This window comes from Gymnoscopelus braueri, assembly GCF_963280865.1.
Source record: "Gymnoscopelus braueri genome assembly, chromosome: 13".
NCBI lineage: Eukaryota > Metazoa > Chordata > Actinopteri > Myctophiformes > Myctophidae > Gymnoscopelus > Gymnoscopelus braueri.
Window position 1 is genome coordinate 43,639,634 of NC_137615.1, and position 18,598 is coordinate 43,658,231.

At 43.5% G+C, this 18,598-nt stretch overlaps 1 protein-coding gene across 1 annotated transcript in view; it reads right to left on the minus strand.

Moving 5' to 3' along the window:
* Nucleotides 1-2,302: 2,302 nt before the first annotated feature.
* gsg1l (gsg1-like) overlaps nt 2,303-18,598 on the minus strand; it is a gene marked incomplete at both ends in the record, with an annotated part of 64,546 nt that continues 48,250 nt past the window's right edge. Inside the window, 4 exons of the mRNA XM_080446671.1 lie at nt 2,303-2,383; nt 2,477-2,735; nt 8,538-8,649; nt 14,940-15,092. Of these exons, the coding sequence (XP_080302797.1) occupies nt 2,303-2,383; nt 2,477-2,735; nt 8,538-8,649; nt 14,940-15,092 (605 nt within the window). The remainder of the gene's footprint in view (nt 2,384-2,476; nt 2,736-8,537; nt 8,650-14,939; nt 15,093-18,598) is intronic.

An 18,598-nucleotide genomic window follows, 5' to 3' on the forward strand; every position in this document is an offset into this window, starting at 1 on the left:
CAAGAGGGAGAACTCATGCAGGATACAGGATGAACAAGTAAGATTAGAAGTGAACTGTAACCCTATAAAATCGAAGCTGATCATTAGATGAAATCGGTGTCCAATCTGACGTCTATTCTCTGTTTACTAAAGCCCTGGAGAGATAGGAAGACCCATGTTACTGAACGAACACTAAAGCAACGATTTCTACCAGAATATAGAGGTTTACGTTTTTTCGTCACCACAACATATCACCTTTACAGCACCTTTACATTTTACACAGAGGATTGTGCCGTGTAGAGACGCAGCAGATAACACTCTTTGTTTGCGGAGGCATAGAAAAGCTCACAAAGTTTCAGTGTCATTCCCAAAGGAGCACAGAATTGTTTAATCTTTCGTTCTACATTAACCCACTGAGACCGGGACCGCATCCGTGTCATGTCTTTGGCTATTAAAAAAATAGCAGATATACAAGCTCATAGTGCGGCACAGAGTGCCGCGCTATAAGCTTGTAGATCAGCTTTTTTTTTTTTTTAATCATGACTTTTTTTTTAACACAAATCTTTGCTGCTGGGGGGATTCTACAAAACTATGTTGCTATAAAATCAGTGGTTCTCAAACTTTTTTTTCATGTCAAGGACCACCCCAAAATTATATGTATTTGGCTGCGGACCCCCATCTCAAAATATGTTGTTCCAGGGACCCCCCCACCAGGAGCAAAGATTTGAGTTAAAAATGTTCCCTTTAAAAATATATATATTCAATGATTTGCAAACATTTTTATATAATTTGTTATATATTTATTTTACTTTTATAATATTTTTTTATATATATATTTTTTATAATAGCCAAAGTATAAAATAATGGTTCAAGTTGTTACACACACATACTAGATGCGGTTCCCGGTTAGAGTGGGTTAAGATTATGGACATGTTGCGTACTGTATTCGACCAGCTGTCATTGCACTGAATGCCGTCGTCGCGGCAGAGACAAAACAACAACAGATGGGGCATGGTTGGCAGTGTTTAAAGCAGTAATCTGCGATCGGTTGAACATTGGCCCTGTCAGCAGGAAACACAAACTGCGTCGGGGAGACAGAAAAATCCATGTCAAAACTCCCGCTGGGGGACGGGAGGGAAAAATAACTTTATGTCACTTGTTCTGAGCGTTTGTCAGTAAAGCCCCCCTCCCCCCCCCAAGTGACAGTATACCCGAACCAAACCCAAGATACCATTCTAAGTTGAGGCTCAACACAAAATAATTTGAAAAGAAATGCCAAGAATTGCACAGTCTCTTCTTCACATTCAGTGTCATGAAGTAAAGGGCATGACATTTTACCAAGAAGTCTCTTTATCGTCAATATATCTGCTGGGGGAATGCGTCCCACCTCCCTTGAGCATACAAATAATCTTTACACACAGTTCTGAAGGTCAAACAGCTCACCACATTCTCTCACTCACCTCCTATATATCTATATATACAGTATATTTAATATTCTTTATAGACAACGGATATATTAATGGAAACCTCATAAAGTTCACAGAGGTTTTCCTGTACAACCTTCTGTCCGAGAGAGTTCGCTTTAAATTCTCCTTTTACGGTCGCCAAAGCGGCACTGTGCTTTTTCTAAAGGGGCGAGGTCCGCTTAGCCCCTCCCACCGCAATCTGCCCCCCCCCCATAGATATAGAAACCTAGATACCTCATTGGCCGCTGCAGTTCTTTGGAGCGACCTGTATCTCGGCCGCCATTTGGGAGAAGGCAAGCTTCCTGACTACTGGCCAATCACAGCGCGTCTTTTTCCGGGACTTCTAATCTAATCTAATCTAATTGTATAAAAAAATATCCCGTTATATTTTTATACAACTAGATTCTGCCAAGTCCCGGAAAAGACACGCTGTGATAGGCTCTATGCACAGCAGCCATATTATCACTTCCTTCACAGGTGTTACCAATGATACTAATGAAGGCTCTGTTCCATTTAGTGTAGCACAGTGGTTCTCAGACTTTTTAATTTCCACGACCACCATAACTCTGAGAGTGTACAAATGGAACCAAATGGACCCGTATTTGTACACTGTCAGAGTTAAACCACCAGAATGGAACAGAGCCTTCATTAGTATCATTGGCAACACCTGTGAATGTCTTCACAATGCGGCTGCTGTGCATAGAGCCTATTGGCCAGTAGTCAGGAGGGTTGCCCTTCTCCAAAATGGCGCACGAGATACAGACAGCCTCAGAGTCGGAGGAGGAGGCGTCTACCTTTATATGTCTATGTGCCCCCCCCAGCATGACCACACCCTGTTTCCCTCCCCCCCTCCCCCCTCAGCACTGTTCCTCCCCCAAGCCGTCCGCGTTCTCTCTGAGGTCTATGGACGTCCTCATCTTCCCGCACCGGCCGCCGCCCTGTCCCGCACCGGCTCCTCCGTGGTGGTGCCCGCCCGGCCCCCCCGCCTGGACCATGAGTCCGCCTCCTCCTCCTCCGGGGGGTCCGGACACCCCCCCGGGCAGGCTACCGCCGCCGCAGCTGCCGCCGCCGCCGCCGTGGCCCGGGTAGACCTCCACCGAGCTGGAGATGGACTGCAGGGAGTGGTCGCGGAAGTAGTGGAAGGCCTCCTGGTCGAGGTAGTTCTGCTCGTCCCGGAGGCCCTGCTCGTAGAGCTTGCGCTTGTGGCGGAACTCGATCACCGTCTTGGTGTAGGAGTTGAGCGTGGTGACGGAGGCCGCCATGCAGCACGTGAAGGAGCCCCACGCCAGGCTGTGTGTGTGGGGGGGTGAGGGACGAGAGAGGGAGAGAGAAACAAAGGCACAGTTTGTTAAATACGACCCTGACGGAAATTCCACAGTTTTTAACCCATGCGCTTTAAACCCGCTTAGACCGGGGAAGAATGTGTCGTGTTTTTTTTTTTTTTTGCTGTTCAAAAATAGCAGATATACAAGCTCATAGCGCGGCACCGAGTGCTATGAGCTTGTAGATCTGCTATTTTTGAGGGGGAAAAATCGTGAAAATGTGTGCAAATCTTTGAATATATATACACTTTTAACAACAAACAAAACAAAATATTTTGAGATGGGGGTCCGCGACCCAATACATATTATTTTGGGTGGTCCTTGACATGAAAAAGTTTGAGAACCACTGACATATATAGCAACATAAGTTTAAAAAAACAAAAAAAAAGATTTAGTAGACTTTTGTAGAATCCCCCAAAGGCAAAGATTTGAGATAAAAATGTTCGCTTTGAAAAATATATATATTCAAAGATTTGCACAAATTTTCACAATAAAAAAATAGAAATAACAGATCTACAAGCTCGTAGCGCGGCACTTGGTGCCGCGCTACGAGCTTGTATATCTGCTATTTTTTTTTATAGCCAAAGAAATCTAAAAATGACACAAGATGCTTTCCCGGTCTTAAGGGGTTAAACCTGGTGTTCCTATTTTAGGCATGTCATCATTGTGTGTGTGTGTATGATACTCTCGTATTGTCGTTACCTAGGAACTACAAGTTGTCTCGTTGTTGCCTAGGAACAAAAAGTTTGGCAATTTTCGCATCTCCGGTGCGCTCCTATAGGAACATTTAGGGTCCTATAGGCGTGCACAAAAATCGTTACTGGACAAGTTACTGGAGTGATCTGACAACTCAGAATGCCCTCTACGGCGAGGGCTAGAGCAGGCTGTTCTTTCTGAGAAGGCTCAGGTCCTTCAGTGTGTGTGCAACAAGATACCGCAGATGTTCAGATCAGTCTGAGTAATGGCTAGTGTCCTCTTCTTTTGCCCTCTACCTCAAGAAGCCTTGCCTTCTTAACTCAATTCCTGCCATACACGCAGAAAGTCGCTCTATTAAATAGCGCACTTGCCCGTCAACACGCATAAAGTCGTTCTATTAAAACAATTAGGCACGCTGTTTTAGGCACCGTAACACAGCTCTGGGATGATCCATCGTCAATCAGAGAAGAAGTATGTGGATGTGACATCATTCCAAAAAACGTCACTTCCACCCGCCCTGGCGATGGGATTTTTAGAAAAACTGCTGTAACTCAGTTGCGTTTTCAGCGGGCCCCAGCCCCAAAATGGCGGATCGCGGTTGGAATGTTGTGGTTCGTCTGAATACACAGATCCCTCCGCCTACCCCTTCCCTTCGCCTTTTTTGCTTTTTTGCACCACGGCGTTTCAAATATCATCGGATGACGGTAATTACGCTGGCAAGGGGATAACAAACGATGTTTAATACCTTGGCGGGTGATGTGTTAATGACACGCCTGTTTAAATAAAGCTTAACATATGAATAAAATTTTGGTATTTCAGGTGATTTCCCAAATTTTTAAAATATAAAAAATAGCCTAAAAGCTCACAACATTTCGCACAGCAATGTGTTAGTGATTTGTATTTTACCTGGAAACCTCTCTGTGTCTGAACGCAGGGGAATTCGGTGAAAAGGTGGTTTGTGTTCTTCAATCTACAGTATGCAGATAAACTTAAAGGGATATTTCACACCCAGAATGACTTTTTTTCCTATTGATTAGTCACCCCATGGAGACTTGAATTCATGGATAATTTTTTAGTTTTTGTCGCAATTCCTAAACGAATAATTTGATGACCTTCCAGTATGGAGACACCAAGAGTCTCCTTTGTATCTCCCACCGGAACCGCTGGTCATCAAATTATTGCCCAAGGAATGCGACAAGTCTCAAGTCTCCATGGAGTGACTAATCGATAGAAACAAATATTTTTGGGGGGTGAACTATACCTTTAAGTAAGCTAAGTAAGTAAAAGCAAATTCAAGGACAGGTGGAAAGATTTAATAGGCAGATGGAGGGGACTGATTAGTATACAAGTATATAACTGCGCTAAAACCTCAAAACAAACACACAAAAGGTCTTTCTTTCGAGCGCACAGGGGTCCATCGAGTCAATCGCACGTCCCCGTGCGCACGCTCTCCAGCTAGCGGACCTTTCGGAGTTGGAAAAAGCAACCGGGCAGTAGTAAAAAAAGACGAGGAGTAATTGACCAGATGGCGAAGAACAAATGAGGCAATTTCCTACCAGGCCTAATAGCACTCACAGTGGCATCTGGGGGAGATGCTGCCAGCGTACCCACAGCACTTTAGCCTTTCTCTCTCTCCTCTCGTAGCCCTGCTTCGGCCTCGCTATAGCTCCGACACAGGCCCTGTTAATGTTACTGGGCACACGCCGGATGGCCTGCTAATTGTGAAGGCCCGGGGAACAACTCCGGGGTGGACATGTCTGCGATCGGAGGAGGTCCTTTATGTGAAAGACAACAAGCAGCCCCTCTATGCAGACACACATTGCGGGGCGGCAGTGGCTCAGGGGTAGAGTGGCCTGGTAGAGTGAACTGGAAAACCGCAAGGTTCCCAGTTCGATCCAGGGCTGGGGCACTCCCCTAGAGTTATTGTCGAAGCAATCTGGGAACCCAGTGCCAAATGAAAAGGAAAAACAGCGCCCTCTGCTCCCAGAGCCATCTCAGTTGGCTCTGTTGAGCAAGACGCTGAACCCCTAATTGCTCCTGATGAGCAGGTTGGTGCCTTGCATGGTTTCCTCCGCCATCGGTGTATGAATGTGTGTGTGAATGGGTTAATGGCACAATCAATGTAAAGCGCTTTGGATAAAAGCGCTATATAAATGCACCATTTACCATTGTACTCTGAGAACGCCTCCAGCGGGCCACCTTCGTACCACGGTGAGTATTTGAAAACTCATTACAAAAAATCAAGAGGCAGAAAAACACTTCAAGTGATCATTTTGAAACCACTTTATTTCCTTATCTTTGGTTGCTTTCTGCTCTTTTAACAAGACCAATGTGCCGTGTCCACGGAAAGCTGTTTGGAGTGGCCAATGTGCGCATATAGGGACATGAAGACCTGTGTGTTCGTTTTGAGGTCTAGCCATAGACTTAAAAATAATAAGAGAGGGCACCGGAAATCCCCGCCCATCCACTTGTATGAAGTTTGGGTCCTATGTGACGCGTTTTGCGTCACGGAGGTGTTTTGCGTCACCTCGGCGCGCAACCCCTGTGTGCAAGCTCGTGAGTCGAGCCCCTTGTTCGAAACCGTTTTTTCGCTCGTTCATGTGTCTGGCCCCGCAGCCGTAATAAGCTGCAGTACCTATACGTAATAAAAAAATAAAATAAAAAAATGACGCAGGATGAATTAAACAAGTAAAGAAAACTTGTACTTGTAATTAAACGAAATCAATAACATGTAATGTACGAACCTGCAATAAAGTATTACAAAAAAATGTCTAAGTCAATGTGCTACAAAGGCGTGAGGAAGCAGAGGAAATATGTACTGTATGTACCTGCACACAACACATACCAATGAAGAACACCTTGAACCCTCAACTTTACACCTTGCACAGAGTCCGCATAAACACCAATAGGTTCTTGTGTGCATGTGCGGATGTGTGTGTCTGTGAAAGGAAAGGGGATCGCAGGTGCTGCGTGTGCATCTAGGAGTTAGTACACATGAACTCCACACGCACGCACACTTGTGGGGGCATGTGTTCCCCCCTTAACTCTTTGGCTGCCAATTATTAGATTTCTCGTCATATTTTGCTATATGGCCCACACCGCCAATGATCGCAAAACAAACTAAGCCCGTTCTCTCCCTTGTACTTCGATCTGGAAGAATGGCTTTTCCGCTGTTTGTGTTGCTTTTTTGCTAAAACAGCCTACATTCAACTGCCCACACCTATGGAACGGATGATCGCGGCCCCCGTTCATAGAATCCCCGATTCTACGACTCTCGTCTACGTCTTTTAAAGCGATCGGGGCATCGATCATACTGGAGATAAATATTGTATGATTTTTCAAAGGTGAGTGAAAATATTGCTGGCAGTGGCGTGTCGAAATGATGTTATATTTCTGGCAGTCGAAGAGTTAAACTCCTTCCCATCTCCTTCAACTATTAGTCCATTCATCTCCATTTGAGTGCGTTTGTCCCTTACACACACACACACACACACACACACACCTCCATTGTGTCCTTGGCGTTACCTTCTGCCAATGCACCAAACGGAGGAGATCTAACTCAGACAGCAGCTGCTGGCTGCGCCGTAAACTCTCCGAACAGAGAGAAGGTCAAGGCCAGGCTTGTCTGGCTAATTATCCCACAAGATAAGTCCCCTGTTGCTGAGCTGCTACAGTATACCTGAGCACTGCCTTCTCAAACCGTACCACTAGCACTGGTGAACAGAAGTACTCGACCCCAGTACTTTGAGTATACAGTAGATACTCCTGATCCACCCTATCGCGGCATGTTGTGAGCTTGTAGATCTGCTATTTTCACTATATTTGAAATAGGGCTCAAGTGGTTAATTCAGAGTCAAAAGTACAATATTTGTCTTGAGTACAGATACTCAAACATACAATAAATACTTTACTTAAGTACAGTATTCTGTATTACTGTCCACCACTGACCACAAGCAACCCAGTACACACCCAAGGAACATCGTGTTTTGGTCTTTTGTTCGCCTCAAGACCTTTACGCACTGGTGATGTGTTTTGTCTTCTCGTGCGTTTAATTCACCTGAAAATATATTTTTATGAAGTGTTGTTTATGTCAGGACATCCATCCAGAATGCGAGTATTTACAGGGCAGTAAAAAAAAATATATATATTCTGAATAGGGTCGATTTTTCATCGCAAATAAAAGCTTCAGCCTGCATGGAATGAGGCATCCACTATATGAATAGTTTTGATGTGAAATATTTGCCTGAGAGTTTCATATTGTTTATTTGTCACGCCTTTAAAGACCTTTAAGCCTACTTTATACTTTGAATTATGAAGTGTCTCTTGCCAACCAGGGCGGATCTACGAGCTAACAATACATTGCATAGATTCTGTATGATTATAGCTATAAGCACTCATATGATTACAATGTTTTCTGATGCTTTGTGCTTATGAGTGTTTAGAACCGTAATTACACAATGTTATATGCAGATTATAATGCATTATAAGTATGTTTAGAATGCATTACAGACATGGGCATCATAAAGTGCCACCATTGTTTCTTGAAACAATTGTCCACCCTGCATGCTTACGAACCCAAATCCATCTTCGCAGATCCCTCTTTTTTCCTCCTCCTCTCTCTCTCTCTCTCTCTCTCTCTCTGTGTGTTTCTGTCTCTCGTTCTGCCACTCTCTCCTCTGCTCTCTCTCTCTCTCTCTGACTCATCACATCCACGTTTTTGTTTCCCAGTCCCAGATTGTAGTAAAAACCGTCATTAATGTGCTGAATCCCAGCACATTAATGGTCAGATGTCAGCGGCGCTACTCCCCCCCCCCCCCCCTCTCTCTCTCTCTCCATGTGTCTCTGTCTCTCCCACGGCGCCGGGCATCAAACCGTGGACATATACCAATGCCAGATTCAGGACACTCATGGCCGAACTGGAATGGTGCCTCACTGCAAATCATGTGTTGTTAGTCACATGTCATAAGGCTGAATGGACACACACACACCTCTGTGCAATGGGCTTCAACGTATTCCTGCCTGTCATAATGTGTGTGTGCGTGTGTGTGTGCGTGTGTGTGTGTGTGTGACTGACCAGAAGGACCATCCGTAGTCCCAGGTGTGAGGCCTCCAGTCCTCTGGGCCCAGACTCACTGTGATCTGGAACACCTGCGTGTACATCATGTGAGCCACCATGCCCAGCAGACCTGTGACATACATACACACACACATAGACACATTTAATGCAAACGATTTTTTCCACATTGACATTCCAATCAGGGTAAAACACACACATGAAGTATTCACACACGCACGCACGCACGCACGCACGCACGCACGCACGCACGCACGCACGCACGCACGCACGCACGCACGCACGCACGCACGCACGCACGCACGCACACACGCACGCACACACACACACATGCGCACGTGCAGCCATTTGATGTCATCTCGAATGCATGGTAATTTACAGTGGTAATTACCTTAAAGATAATAGCTTGTAAATCACACACACACCCGAGACAGACTCCAGCTAAACGTGTCATCAGAAATCATTTGACAAATAATTACACTAATTAGTCATCATACAGTATCCATTGATCTGGCGTGCCAGCCTGCCATCAATGTGACACACACACATAATCACTCATAAGCACACAGTAAATCAACCTGCCACCGCGCAAATAAGTCAATGTGAGGGAATAAGGTCAATGCAGAGGTCATACATCATGGCTGTCGGGTGGGAGCCCTGTAGGCCTATGTCCAAAAACTGTTACTCTTAAGAAAACGGGAAAAAGAACCTGTGTGTTCCAATACAGCCAATGTAGTTATCATTTAGTCACAAGATCTTGTTAATATGTTTTGGGAGTTAAACATTTGCAAAACCCACAGACAGACTTCACTTCACTTTCACTTAAAAACACGCTAACCAAACGGTCTACAAGCTTACGATGCATCGCGGTGCGACGCTTTGTTAGCTCGTAGACTGCCTATTTTTGCTACTTTTGTATTACACTGTTGTATGACAATGTCGAGATATGGAGAGAGAGAGAGAGAGAGAGAGAGAGAGAGAGAGAGAGAGAGAGAGAGAGAGAGAGGGAGAGAGAGAGAGAGAGAGAAAGAGAGAGAGAGAGAGAGAGAGGGTGTGTGTGTGTGTGTGTGTGTGTGTGTGTGTGTGTGTGTGTGTGTGTGTGTGTGTGTGTGTGTGTGTGTGTGTGTGTGTGTGTGTGTGTGTGTGTGTGTGTGTGTGTGTGTGTGCGTGCGTGCGTGTGTGCACGTGCGTGCGTGCATCATGCTGTAGTAAATCTGGCTGCAGATTTACAGTTCTCTATAAAGGCAGCATCATTTCTCTCAGGGCTCAAGGCAGGGAATTCTAGGAAAACGCTCTGTGTGTGTGTGTGTGTGTGTGTGTGTGTGTGGGGGTGTGTGTACGTGTGTGTGTGTATGTGTGTGTGCATGCATGCATGTACTGTAAGCGTGTAAAAGTGTGTAAAAAGTATCCTCCCTTCTCCCCTGCAGAAACATGACAACAATGACAGTGCATTTGCATTTCTATTTGAGCATGGTTTGGCATGGAACGGTTTAACGACTTTAACCCTGGCGTGAAGTATATGAAAGGCCTGGTTAAAGCGTGCCGCCGTGCCCATTCCTGGATTTTCAACACAATTTCCGAACTGTGCTCAATGCGGTCAAAGTGTGCCAGTGGGAAGGCTTAATGACAATGATTGGTTTTAAGCCCTGTGTTGGGAAAGCACTAATAATCTGTGAGTCAACACTCATCAAGATGCTCCAAATGTCTGAATATTTACAACTGCCAGACAGAAGAGACAATACATGTCCAAATCCACAACTATTCATCGAAGACTACAGTCATCAATAGATCTTTTCATAGCAACCATTAATCATTTTGACATGAAATAGAAGGGTAAACACACTAATTAATGCTCTGTTCCGCTCAGGTCAAACAGAGTCATGGTGCTGCTACTGTGCATGTTGACTCTCCGGAAAGGCTCTGCTACACTAACTGGAACTAAACCTTAATTAGTATCATTGGTAACACCTGGGTTACCCTACTATCTCATGTCAAAGTGGCTGCTGTGAAACATGTCTATTGCAGGTTATCACATGGTTGATGTAACATACTCTATTTACAGTAATTGTAAATGGAACCTGTTTTTTGCTATTTACACTTTCTAGTAAGTTGAAATTGTATGAATTTATTTAGTATTGATTTTATTTGTCGCAATGTCTCTGCTAACACCCTCCCCCCTAAAACACACACACACACACACACACACACACACACACACGCACACGCACACGCACAACACACACACACACACACACACACACACACACACACACACATTTGCACTCAAAGGAGCACAATGGAAGTAAGCTCTTGAGCGGGTTTTTGTGGTTTATCCTTTTGACAGATTTGTACAAATATACATATACTACTATTGCATAACATGCACTCATATACATACAGAGCACTCTTGTATGCATACAGTACATACTACACCTTTTCTACACACAAATACAAAAACCATAAAGACTTCACGCACCCACGCACATCACGCAGTAGTGCGTGCAATAATCCTCAGTGTTCATTTATCCATTTCTACACTCAGTTAAACTAACAGTGAGTATTTTACAGTGTGTGGTGTATACTGTAGTATATGGCAGACAGGAGGAGCAGTCATTACTCATGGCTGTCTAAGGACCATACACCTACAGCAGCACTGCGGGCAATGAAAGCTAACCACAATGCATGCTGGGAGAGATGGGAGGAGGCAGCGGAGGGTACGCAGTGAAATACTGTATTTAATTGAACTTTGAAGGAGCGAAAATGGGCCCTCATGGGTTCATTCACTCTGGCTCTGTGTAGACAGGCAGAGTAGTGTTTGATGAAGACAAGTGACCATGGGAGTGAGGAGAGACTAGAGTAGGAACAAAGTAAGGAGAGAAATAATATCAAAGTTATATAAAATGCTCACTCAACTCCTCAAATGGACCTGATATCTGCACTGTGCTTGTTGTTAGCACAGCTACAGTAATGCCCTTGCCCTTCATGATGTTGATGTGCCATATGACTACGTAGACTTTCAAAGGACTAACGTCTCACACCCTCTCACATCTGCCATACGCTAGAATACTTTGAAGACTTTCAAAAGACTAACGTCTCACATCTATACAATGGAAAACTTTGAACAGACTTTGAAAAGACTTTGAAACGACTTACACCATCTCACATCTAAAGATGATTTGTCATAAGTCATAAAGATTTTGCTTAGAGCACATTATGTAAAACTATCTTGGGAGGAAATAACAAATGCAGTTATGTCTGACTGGCATCGGTCCTATGAGAACCATTCATCAGTGTAAAGCCTAGTTCATAAGCTTCATATTAATATTTGCCACGTAGGACGGACATAAATAATTTCCATGCATACCTTTCCATGAGAAATGTATTTAAATTGGGTCTGTTATTGCTATAACATACTTCCAGTACATTGGAATAAAGGCCAAGGTCCACAGACCTCCATCCATGTAATGTACATGTCTGCTCCTTGTTTTAAAAAACTAAGCACAGGTTGGATCGTGAACGTTGACATGGTTCATGTCATTGAACTTCACATGATCGTGCGACAAGAATAAAGACTTAGCAAATGAATTATGTTTGATTGTATCCGTGCGTCTGTCAAGCCAAGAAAAAGGCTAACTGAAGACAGCTGAGACTGAGAGGTATGACCACCATAGGGGGAGATCACACTGAGACACATCACTATGGTCGTGGATGCTTCAGAAACACTTTGGTAAAACAGCATATTGGGAAAAACAGCCTCTTGTGGACCCCCATTTGAAAAGATATGCCCAGGACCCCAATAAGAGAAGATTTTTACGGCTCTAGCAGTGATTTTCAACCATTTTAATTTAAAAAAGGACCCCCAGTTTGACATGCTTTAGGGGACCCCAATTTATATTGTAAAATCAATGTTAATTTAACTCTGAGAGTGTACAAATGGAACCATGTTTACACTCTCAGAGTTACAGACCCATAAGGGTCAATTTGGTTCCTAACTATCTACCCTTTAGCTGGGGACCACCTGGAACTCCCTCAACTTGAGGGAGTTGAAGGACCCCTGGGCGGACCCCTGGGGGTCTCCGGACCCAACTTTGAGAACCAGTGATATGCTGGTGAAAATATGTTTATTTTTTTTTAAATAGCAGATCTACAAGCTCACAACGCGTCGTGTCGCGACGTGTTGTGAGCTTGTACAGTAGATCTGCTATTTTCAAATAGCTATGTATGAAATAGGGCTAATGGCTAATGGCTAGTGGTTAATGTATGTTTTATAATATAATAACTTATATCTGCAAAGTGACTATTAACGTAAAGTTTTCAAATAATAGTAGTGGAGTAAAAGTACAATATTTGCTTCTGAGATGTAGTGGAGTAGAAGAAAAAGTATTGAAAAACGGAAATACTCCAGTAAGTAAAAATACCTCAAAATTATACTTAAGTACAGTACTTGAGTAAATGTACTTAGTTACTTTACACCACTGGTTTCTAGTGTTTCTCGGTGTGATTGTCCCCTTACACCAGATGATCATTCTAAGGCCGCATAACACAGCTGCCAGAAACAATGACAAGTGTCTCATTACGGCACATTTTCCCCCAGACATCTGCTGGCAGTATCCTGACAGTAGACAAGATGGGCTGCATCTATTTGGAAGCCAATTTTAGCCAATGAGGATGGAATATGGAAAATCGGACAGATCCGGGTTGATCACACGACTATAGAGATACTGTGCGTTGATTTGCACGACGTTTGGATAAAATCTGTAGGAGTAAATGGGTTTTGCACAAATCGGCCTGCTGGTGGCGCTATAACAGGCCCATGTGAAAAGGGCAGAGGTTCTGAATTGGCATCCAGGGACTGTGTGTGCACAGTTTCGGAGCGACCAGGCCCAACGGTACCGGAGATTAGCTGCTCGCAGACAGATGGACACACGGATGGACGGACGGACGGACAGACGGACAGGGGGTAAAACATACTCTCGCCATGCCTTTCGGCCTGGCGGAGACAATGAATGAATGTATTTATTCATGTAGTCATTTGTTTATTTCAAATTAAATTCATAGGATTAAAACGACTATTAACCTTTTGGAAATGTCTTCAACAGGTGAATCCATTAAGCTTCTCTCTGCAGGAGTCTCTATCACCTCCTCAAAGGATTCACCAATTCAATGCCCTGGAATCTCAACCTACAGACCTCATTATAAAGTGCCTTTCGCTACCGGAGAATTTTTTCATCATGATTTCTGATGTTACTTTTATGTTCACAGAGTCTGGTCTTGAGTTCTCTTTTCATTTCCACAACATAACGGAAACCACAAGGACACATTAAAAGATACACTATTTCATTTTACAAGTAATCCTCCCCCTCACTTTTATCTTTTTGCCTGTATGGGGGGGCGCAGGAAAGATTCACCCGTAATCATGGCATTACAGTTCACACAATTATTGCCTGAGGGTGAAGTGCCATAGTAAAGAAATGTTGAGGTCATATAAAAGCGTCTAAGAAATGTTGAGGTCATATAAGAGTGTCATTTCTTATCAAAATATCTCTCAGATTTTTGGCCCGTTCATTCGCAAAGACAGGCGGAGTGGAGAAAGTCTTTCCCACAACCGTATCGCTTAACCCTCTAAGACCGGGAACGCATCTGTGGCATTTTTTATTTATGTCTTTGGGCTATTCAAGCAGATATACAAGCTCATAGCGCGGCACCGAGTGCCGCGCTATGAGCTTGTAGATCTGCTATTTTTGAAAAATCGTGTGTGCAAATCTTTGAAAAAATAATATATATTTTTAAGCAAACATTTTTAACTCAAATCTTTGCTTCTGGGGGGGGGGGTCCCTGGAACAAAATATTTTGAAATGGGGGTCTGCCGCCAAATACGTATTATTTTGGGGGTCCTTGACATTGATATTATAGCAACATGCGTTTTTTCAAAAATATATATATATTCAAAGATTTGCAACACATTTTCACGATTTTTCAAAAAATAGCAGATCTACAAGCTCATAGCGCGGCACTTGGTGCCGCACTATGAGCTTGTATATCTGCTATTTTTGAATAGCCAAATAAGTCTGACAAAATAAGTGACACAGATGCGTTCCCAGTCTTAATTGGTTAATAAAATGCTGCCAATGCAAAAAAAATCTGCTTAATGTTCGAGAGATACAGGAGAACAATATATAGTAAATACCACATATACAGTAGTGAATAGAATACAGTACACCATCCGTCTGTTAGTGAGAGCATGGATTTGTGTGTTCGTGCGTCCACCTTCTTCCTACGCTTTCTCACTGCATTGCCCTCTCACAACTCCCCTGTGTGCGTGAGTGAGTGCGTGTGCGTGTGCGTGTGCGTGCGTGTGTGTGTGTGTGTGTGTGTGTGTGTGTGTGTGTGTTTCCAGCCTACCTGACAGCACGGTGAAGACGGCGGCGAAGGCGTTGAGTTTAAGTCCGTCGATGACGTTGGAGGAGTGGAAGAGCTCCAGACACATGAGGCTGAAGCCCACCACCAGCAGGAGAATGTACAGGACCTCCGACACCACCGAGAGCCACAGCACACCTGCAGCGCACACACGCACAGCACACACACACACACACACACACACACACACACACACACACACACGCACACGTACAAAAAAAAAACACGTCAGCATTTTAGAACAGCTTTCTGAAATGCCATTTTAACCCATTAAGACCGGGAACGCATCTGCGTCATTTTAGATTTTTAGCCATAACCATTTTTTTATACTTTGGGCTATTCAAAGACTAGCAGATATACAAGCTTGTAGCGCAGCACCGAGTGCCGCGCTACGAGCGAGCTTGTAGATTTTTTAAACAGCATTTTTAACTATAATCTTTGCTTCTGGAGGTCCCATGGAACAAAATATTTTACAAATGCTCGCTTAAAAAAAGTTTGCACACATTTGCACGATTTTTCAAAAATACCAGATATACAAGCTCATAGTGCGGCACTCTCAGCTTATAGATCTGCTATTTGTTTTTTATCAACGATTTTTAGATGTACAAGCTCACAATGCGGCACAACTAAGTATAAATCACCTATAACTCCAAGCCCAACAACCCCTAAACCTAATGTCTAAATATCTAATCTGAACCCCATAACCTGAATCCTTTCCCAATTGTAAGCCTAACTATAAAAAACATTTTTTTTGTACTTACAACCAACCAAAAAAACAATTTCTCTTGTGGGGACCCCAGGAAAAATGTCTTCACAAAGTCTATTTCTCAAATTCTACAATACTTTTGGCACACACACGCGCACACGCACGCACGCACGCCACGCACACACACACACACACACACACACACACACACACACACACACACACACACACACACACACACACACACACACACACACACACACACACACACACACACACACACACCCTCGCACGCGAGCACACACACCCACAAACTTATTCCAAAGTAATTCCTGCTTACTTTATTTCTTCTTCTTTTTATTTACTTTAGAATGTTAGCTAATTTGATCCCACATTCGCTCCTTGGAGCATTGATATGTTTTCATGTTGCCGTATCTCACTTCTTTGCTACAAGCTGCTACAAACTAATTGCCCCTAATGGGATTGATACAGCCGTTTGAAGTTGAAATTGAACAGATTTGACCACATGTGATATATAAATATCAACCATTTTCTCCTTAATGGATTTATTTTTAGATGTTGTGATTATCTCCATTTTATCCTAAAAGTCACTGAAACGTTGTCAAACGTTGTATCTGAATTATTGAGTCAATCTCGGCTGTTCATGATATGGATCCTTGTTTGTAAATCAATATTTTCTCCAGGGTCTATTTAATGGTAGACTTTTCAAATCAGTCCATGTTTTAACAATTATTAGAGTTCACTGAAGTGCTTAATTTGTAAGGAGCTCATGAACCCGTTGGTTTTGCCACCCCCCCCCCCCTTAACTTGATTTAACCATAAAATAGCCCCAGAAAGCATGGCCAATTAACAGCATAGGGGTCACCGTTTCCACATCAAATAATGTATTTCATAATCAAAGCATTCACATAAGAATAATGTAGCAATAGAAGAGGCTATTATATATGAACAATATTGACAAAAAAAAGAACGGGAGGGGACGTGTATAAACAGCTCTCTCAGCTGAATTAATAATAAATAGTCTAAATAAAGACGTATTGTATTGTATGTGCATTTGAGGTGACGGTACGCCTTCTAGAGGTACCGGAGCGCAGTTCCGGCCAGCTCCGGCCAGCTCCGGCCAGCTCCGGCATTAATTAAGCACTGGTTCACTGAAAAGAGCACCCATTTCAAGCAAGTTTCAAGTCTGCCAGGTGTTTTTTCGACACGTCGTGTTGCGAGCATATTTTCTTCCAGCGCGACGACGTCGTATTGCTAATTACTGCAATGTGTAAAATAGGGCTCAAGTCGAAACACATCAAAGTAAAACATTTGACAGATGACAGATTTTCCAACCTTTCCACAGGTTTCTCACACAAGGTTGGAGAAACCTGACATCTGTCGAACACACGCAAACCAACCGGAAGCGTGAGCCAGCTGCTAACACTTAATGAGGATTAGCAGCCATTTGTATGCAGGTATTTATTTTTTATGCAGTCATAAAAATGCACTTATATTATAGTATACCGCCCGCAATATGGTAGCATGGATGGCAGCATGGATCATAGCCATGCATACTGGGGTTGCCGGATATTATTACTCCCTGACAACACTGGATTCCTGACATTTGCCCTTGGCGTTTTTTAGCGCCCCTGATGGTGTCTCCCTTAAACAAACAAACAAAAACTAAAAGGTCAGCCTCTAAATGCTTTGCTCAGCTTTAGACGGAGGACAATCTCGCAGCTTTCATTGCTAAAACTGAGTGGAAACTGGAAATAGTTGACAAATAAACTATGCGGAAATCACCAGCGAGTATTTAGAATCAAAACTATAACAGAGTTGATGCCTCATCCATACAGGTTGGTCGCAGTGACAGTTCAATAGGCTCTATGCACAGTAGCCATATATTGGAAAGAAATTGGGCCTCTTCACGTACCAATTATACTAACTAGAGGCTTCGCGGCCCTCACAGCTACGTTGATATGGCCATATATGGAGATCTCTGTATCTGTCAGTCGTTGTCCCTTTTATGGCCATATATAGACTGATTTGTTAGGGCCTGAGGCCATGATGACACAGTCCATATTTGGCCATAGCTGCATTGGAAAGTCCTTATGGTAATGGCTGATCATAGTGACATGAGCTTGACGATGTGGTTCGCCCGCCGCGTTCTACCTTAAGGCAATTTTAATATAGGAAGAAGTGTGGACATATTGGGCCTTAAATGTACTGTAATTAACACATTTACCGCCGGGCCCGTAGTTCTACGGGCCGTTAAATCCAACGGTTAAGCGCCAATCCCGTAGCCTACGGGCTGTGGTGCTTTTTCCTTTTTTTCGAATTTTTTTTTTTTTTTAATTTTCTAGGGGGACCATTTTCAGTGTAACACCACCCGATCGGACCGGAAGTGCGATCACGTTTTTTGTTTCCCGTCTGTATCCATTCTAAGTCGTACACAAAAAGCCCTGTAAAACCTAAACAGGACATGTAGTTTTTCATCCTCGCATTTCCCATGTTAACATAAACGATCAGAACTCAAACATGGCGGCTCCGTTTGACACGCGGTCTCGACGAGTAGACACCAGGACATGTGCCCGTTGTTTACAAACAGTGGATCGGGCAATCTAAAGGATTTTAACGGGGCCTATGGCGACCTGAAAAAAACAAAAAACAACAATAAAACCTTGGCACTGGTGAGTACATTATGAGATTAGCCCTTGGCGGTGGATGTGTTAAGGGGGAAAAAGTATTATATGTATTCAGCCCCTCATTTGAAAAGGAAATGTACGTATGAAATGAAATGTAAAAGCAACAAGAAATACATAAAAAAAAAGGTGGCTATTATTGTCAGGGGCCCACTGTTACGGTTACCCATGCCAGCCACCTATTGGTCAGGGTATTTGTATATACGGCAGGGGCTCCGCCCAACTGTAATTTT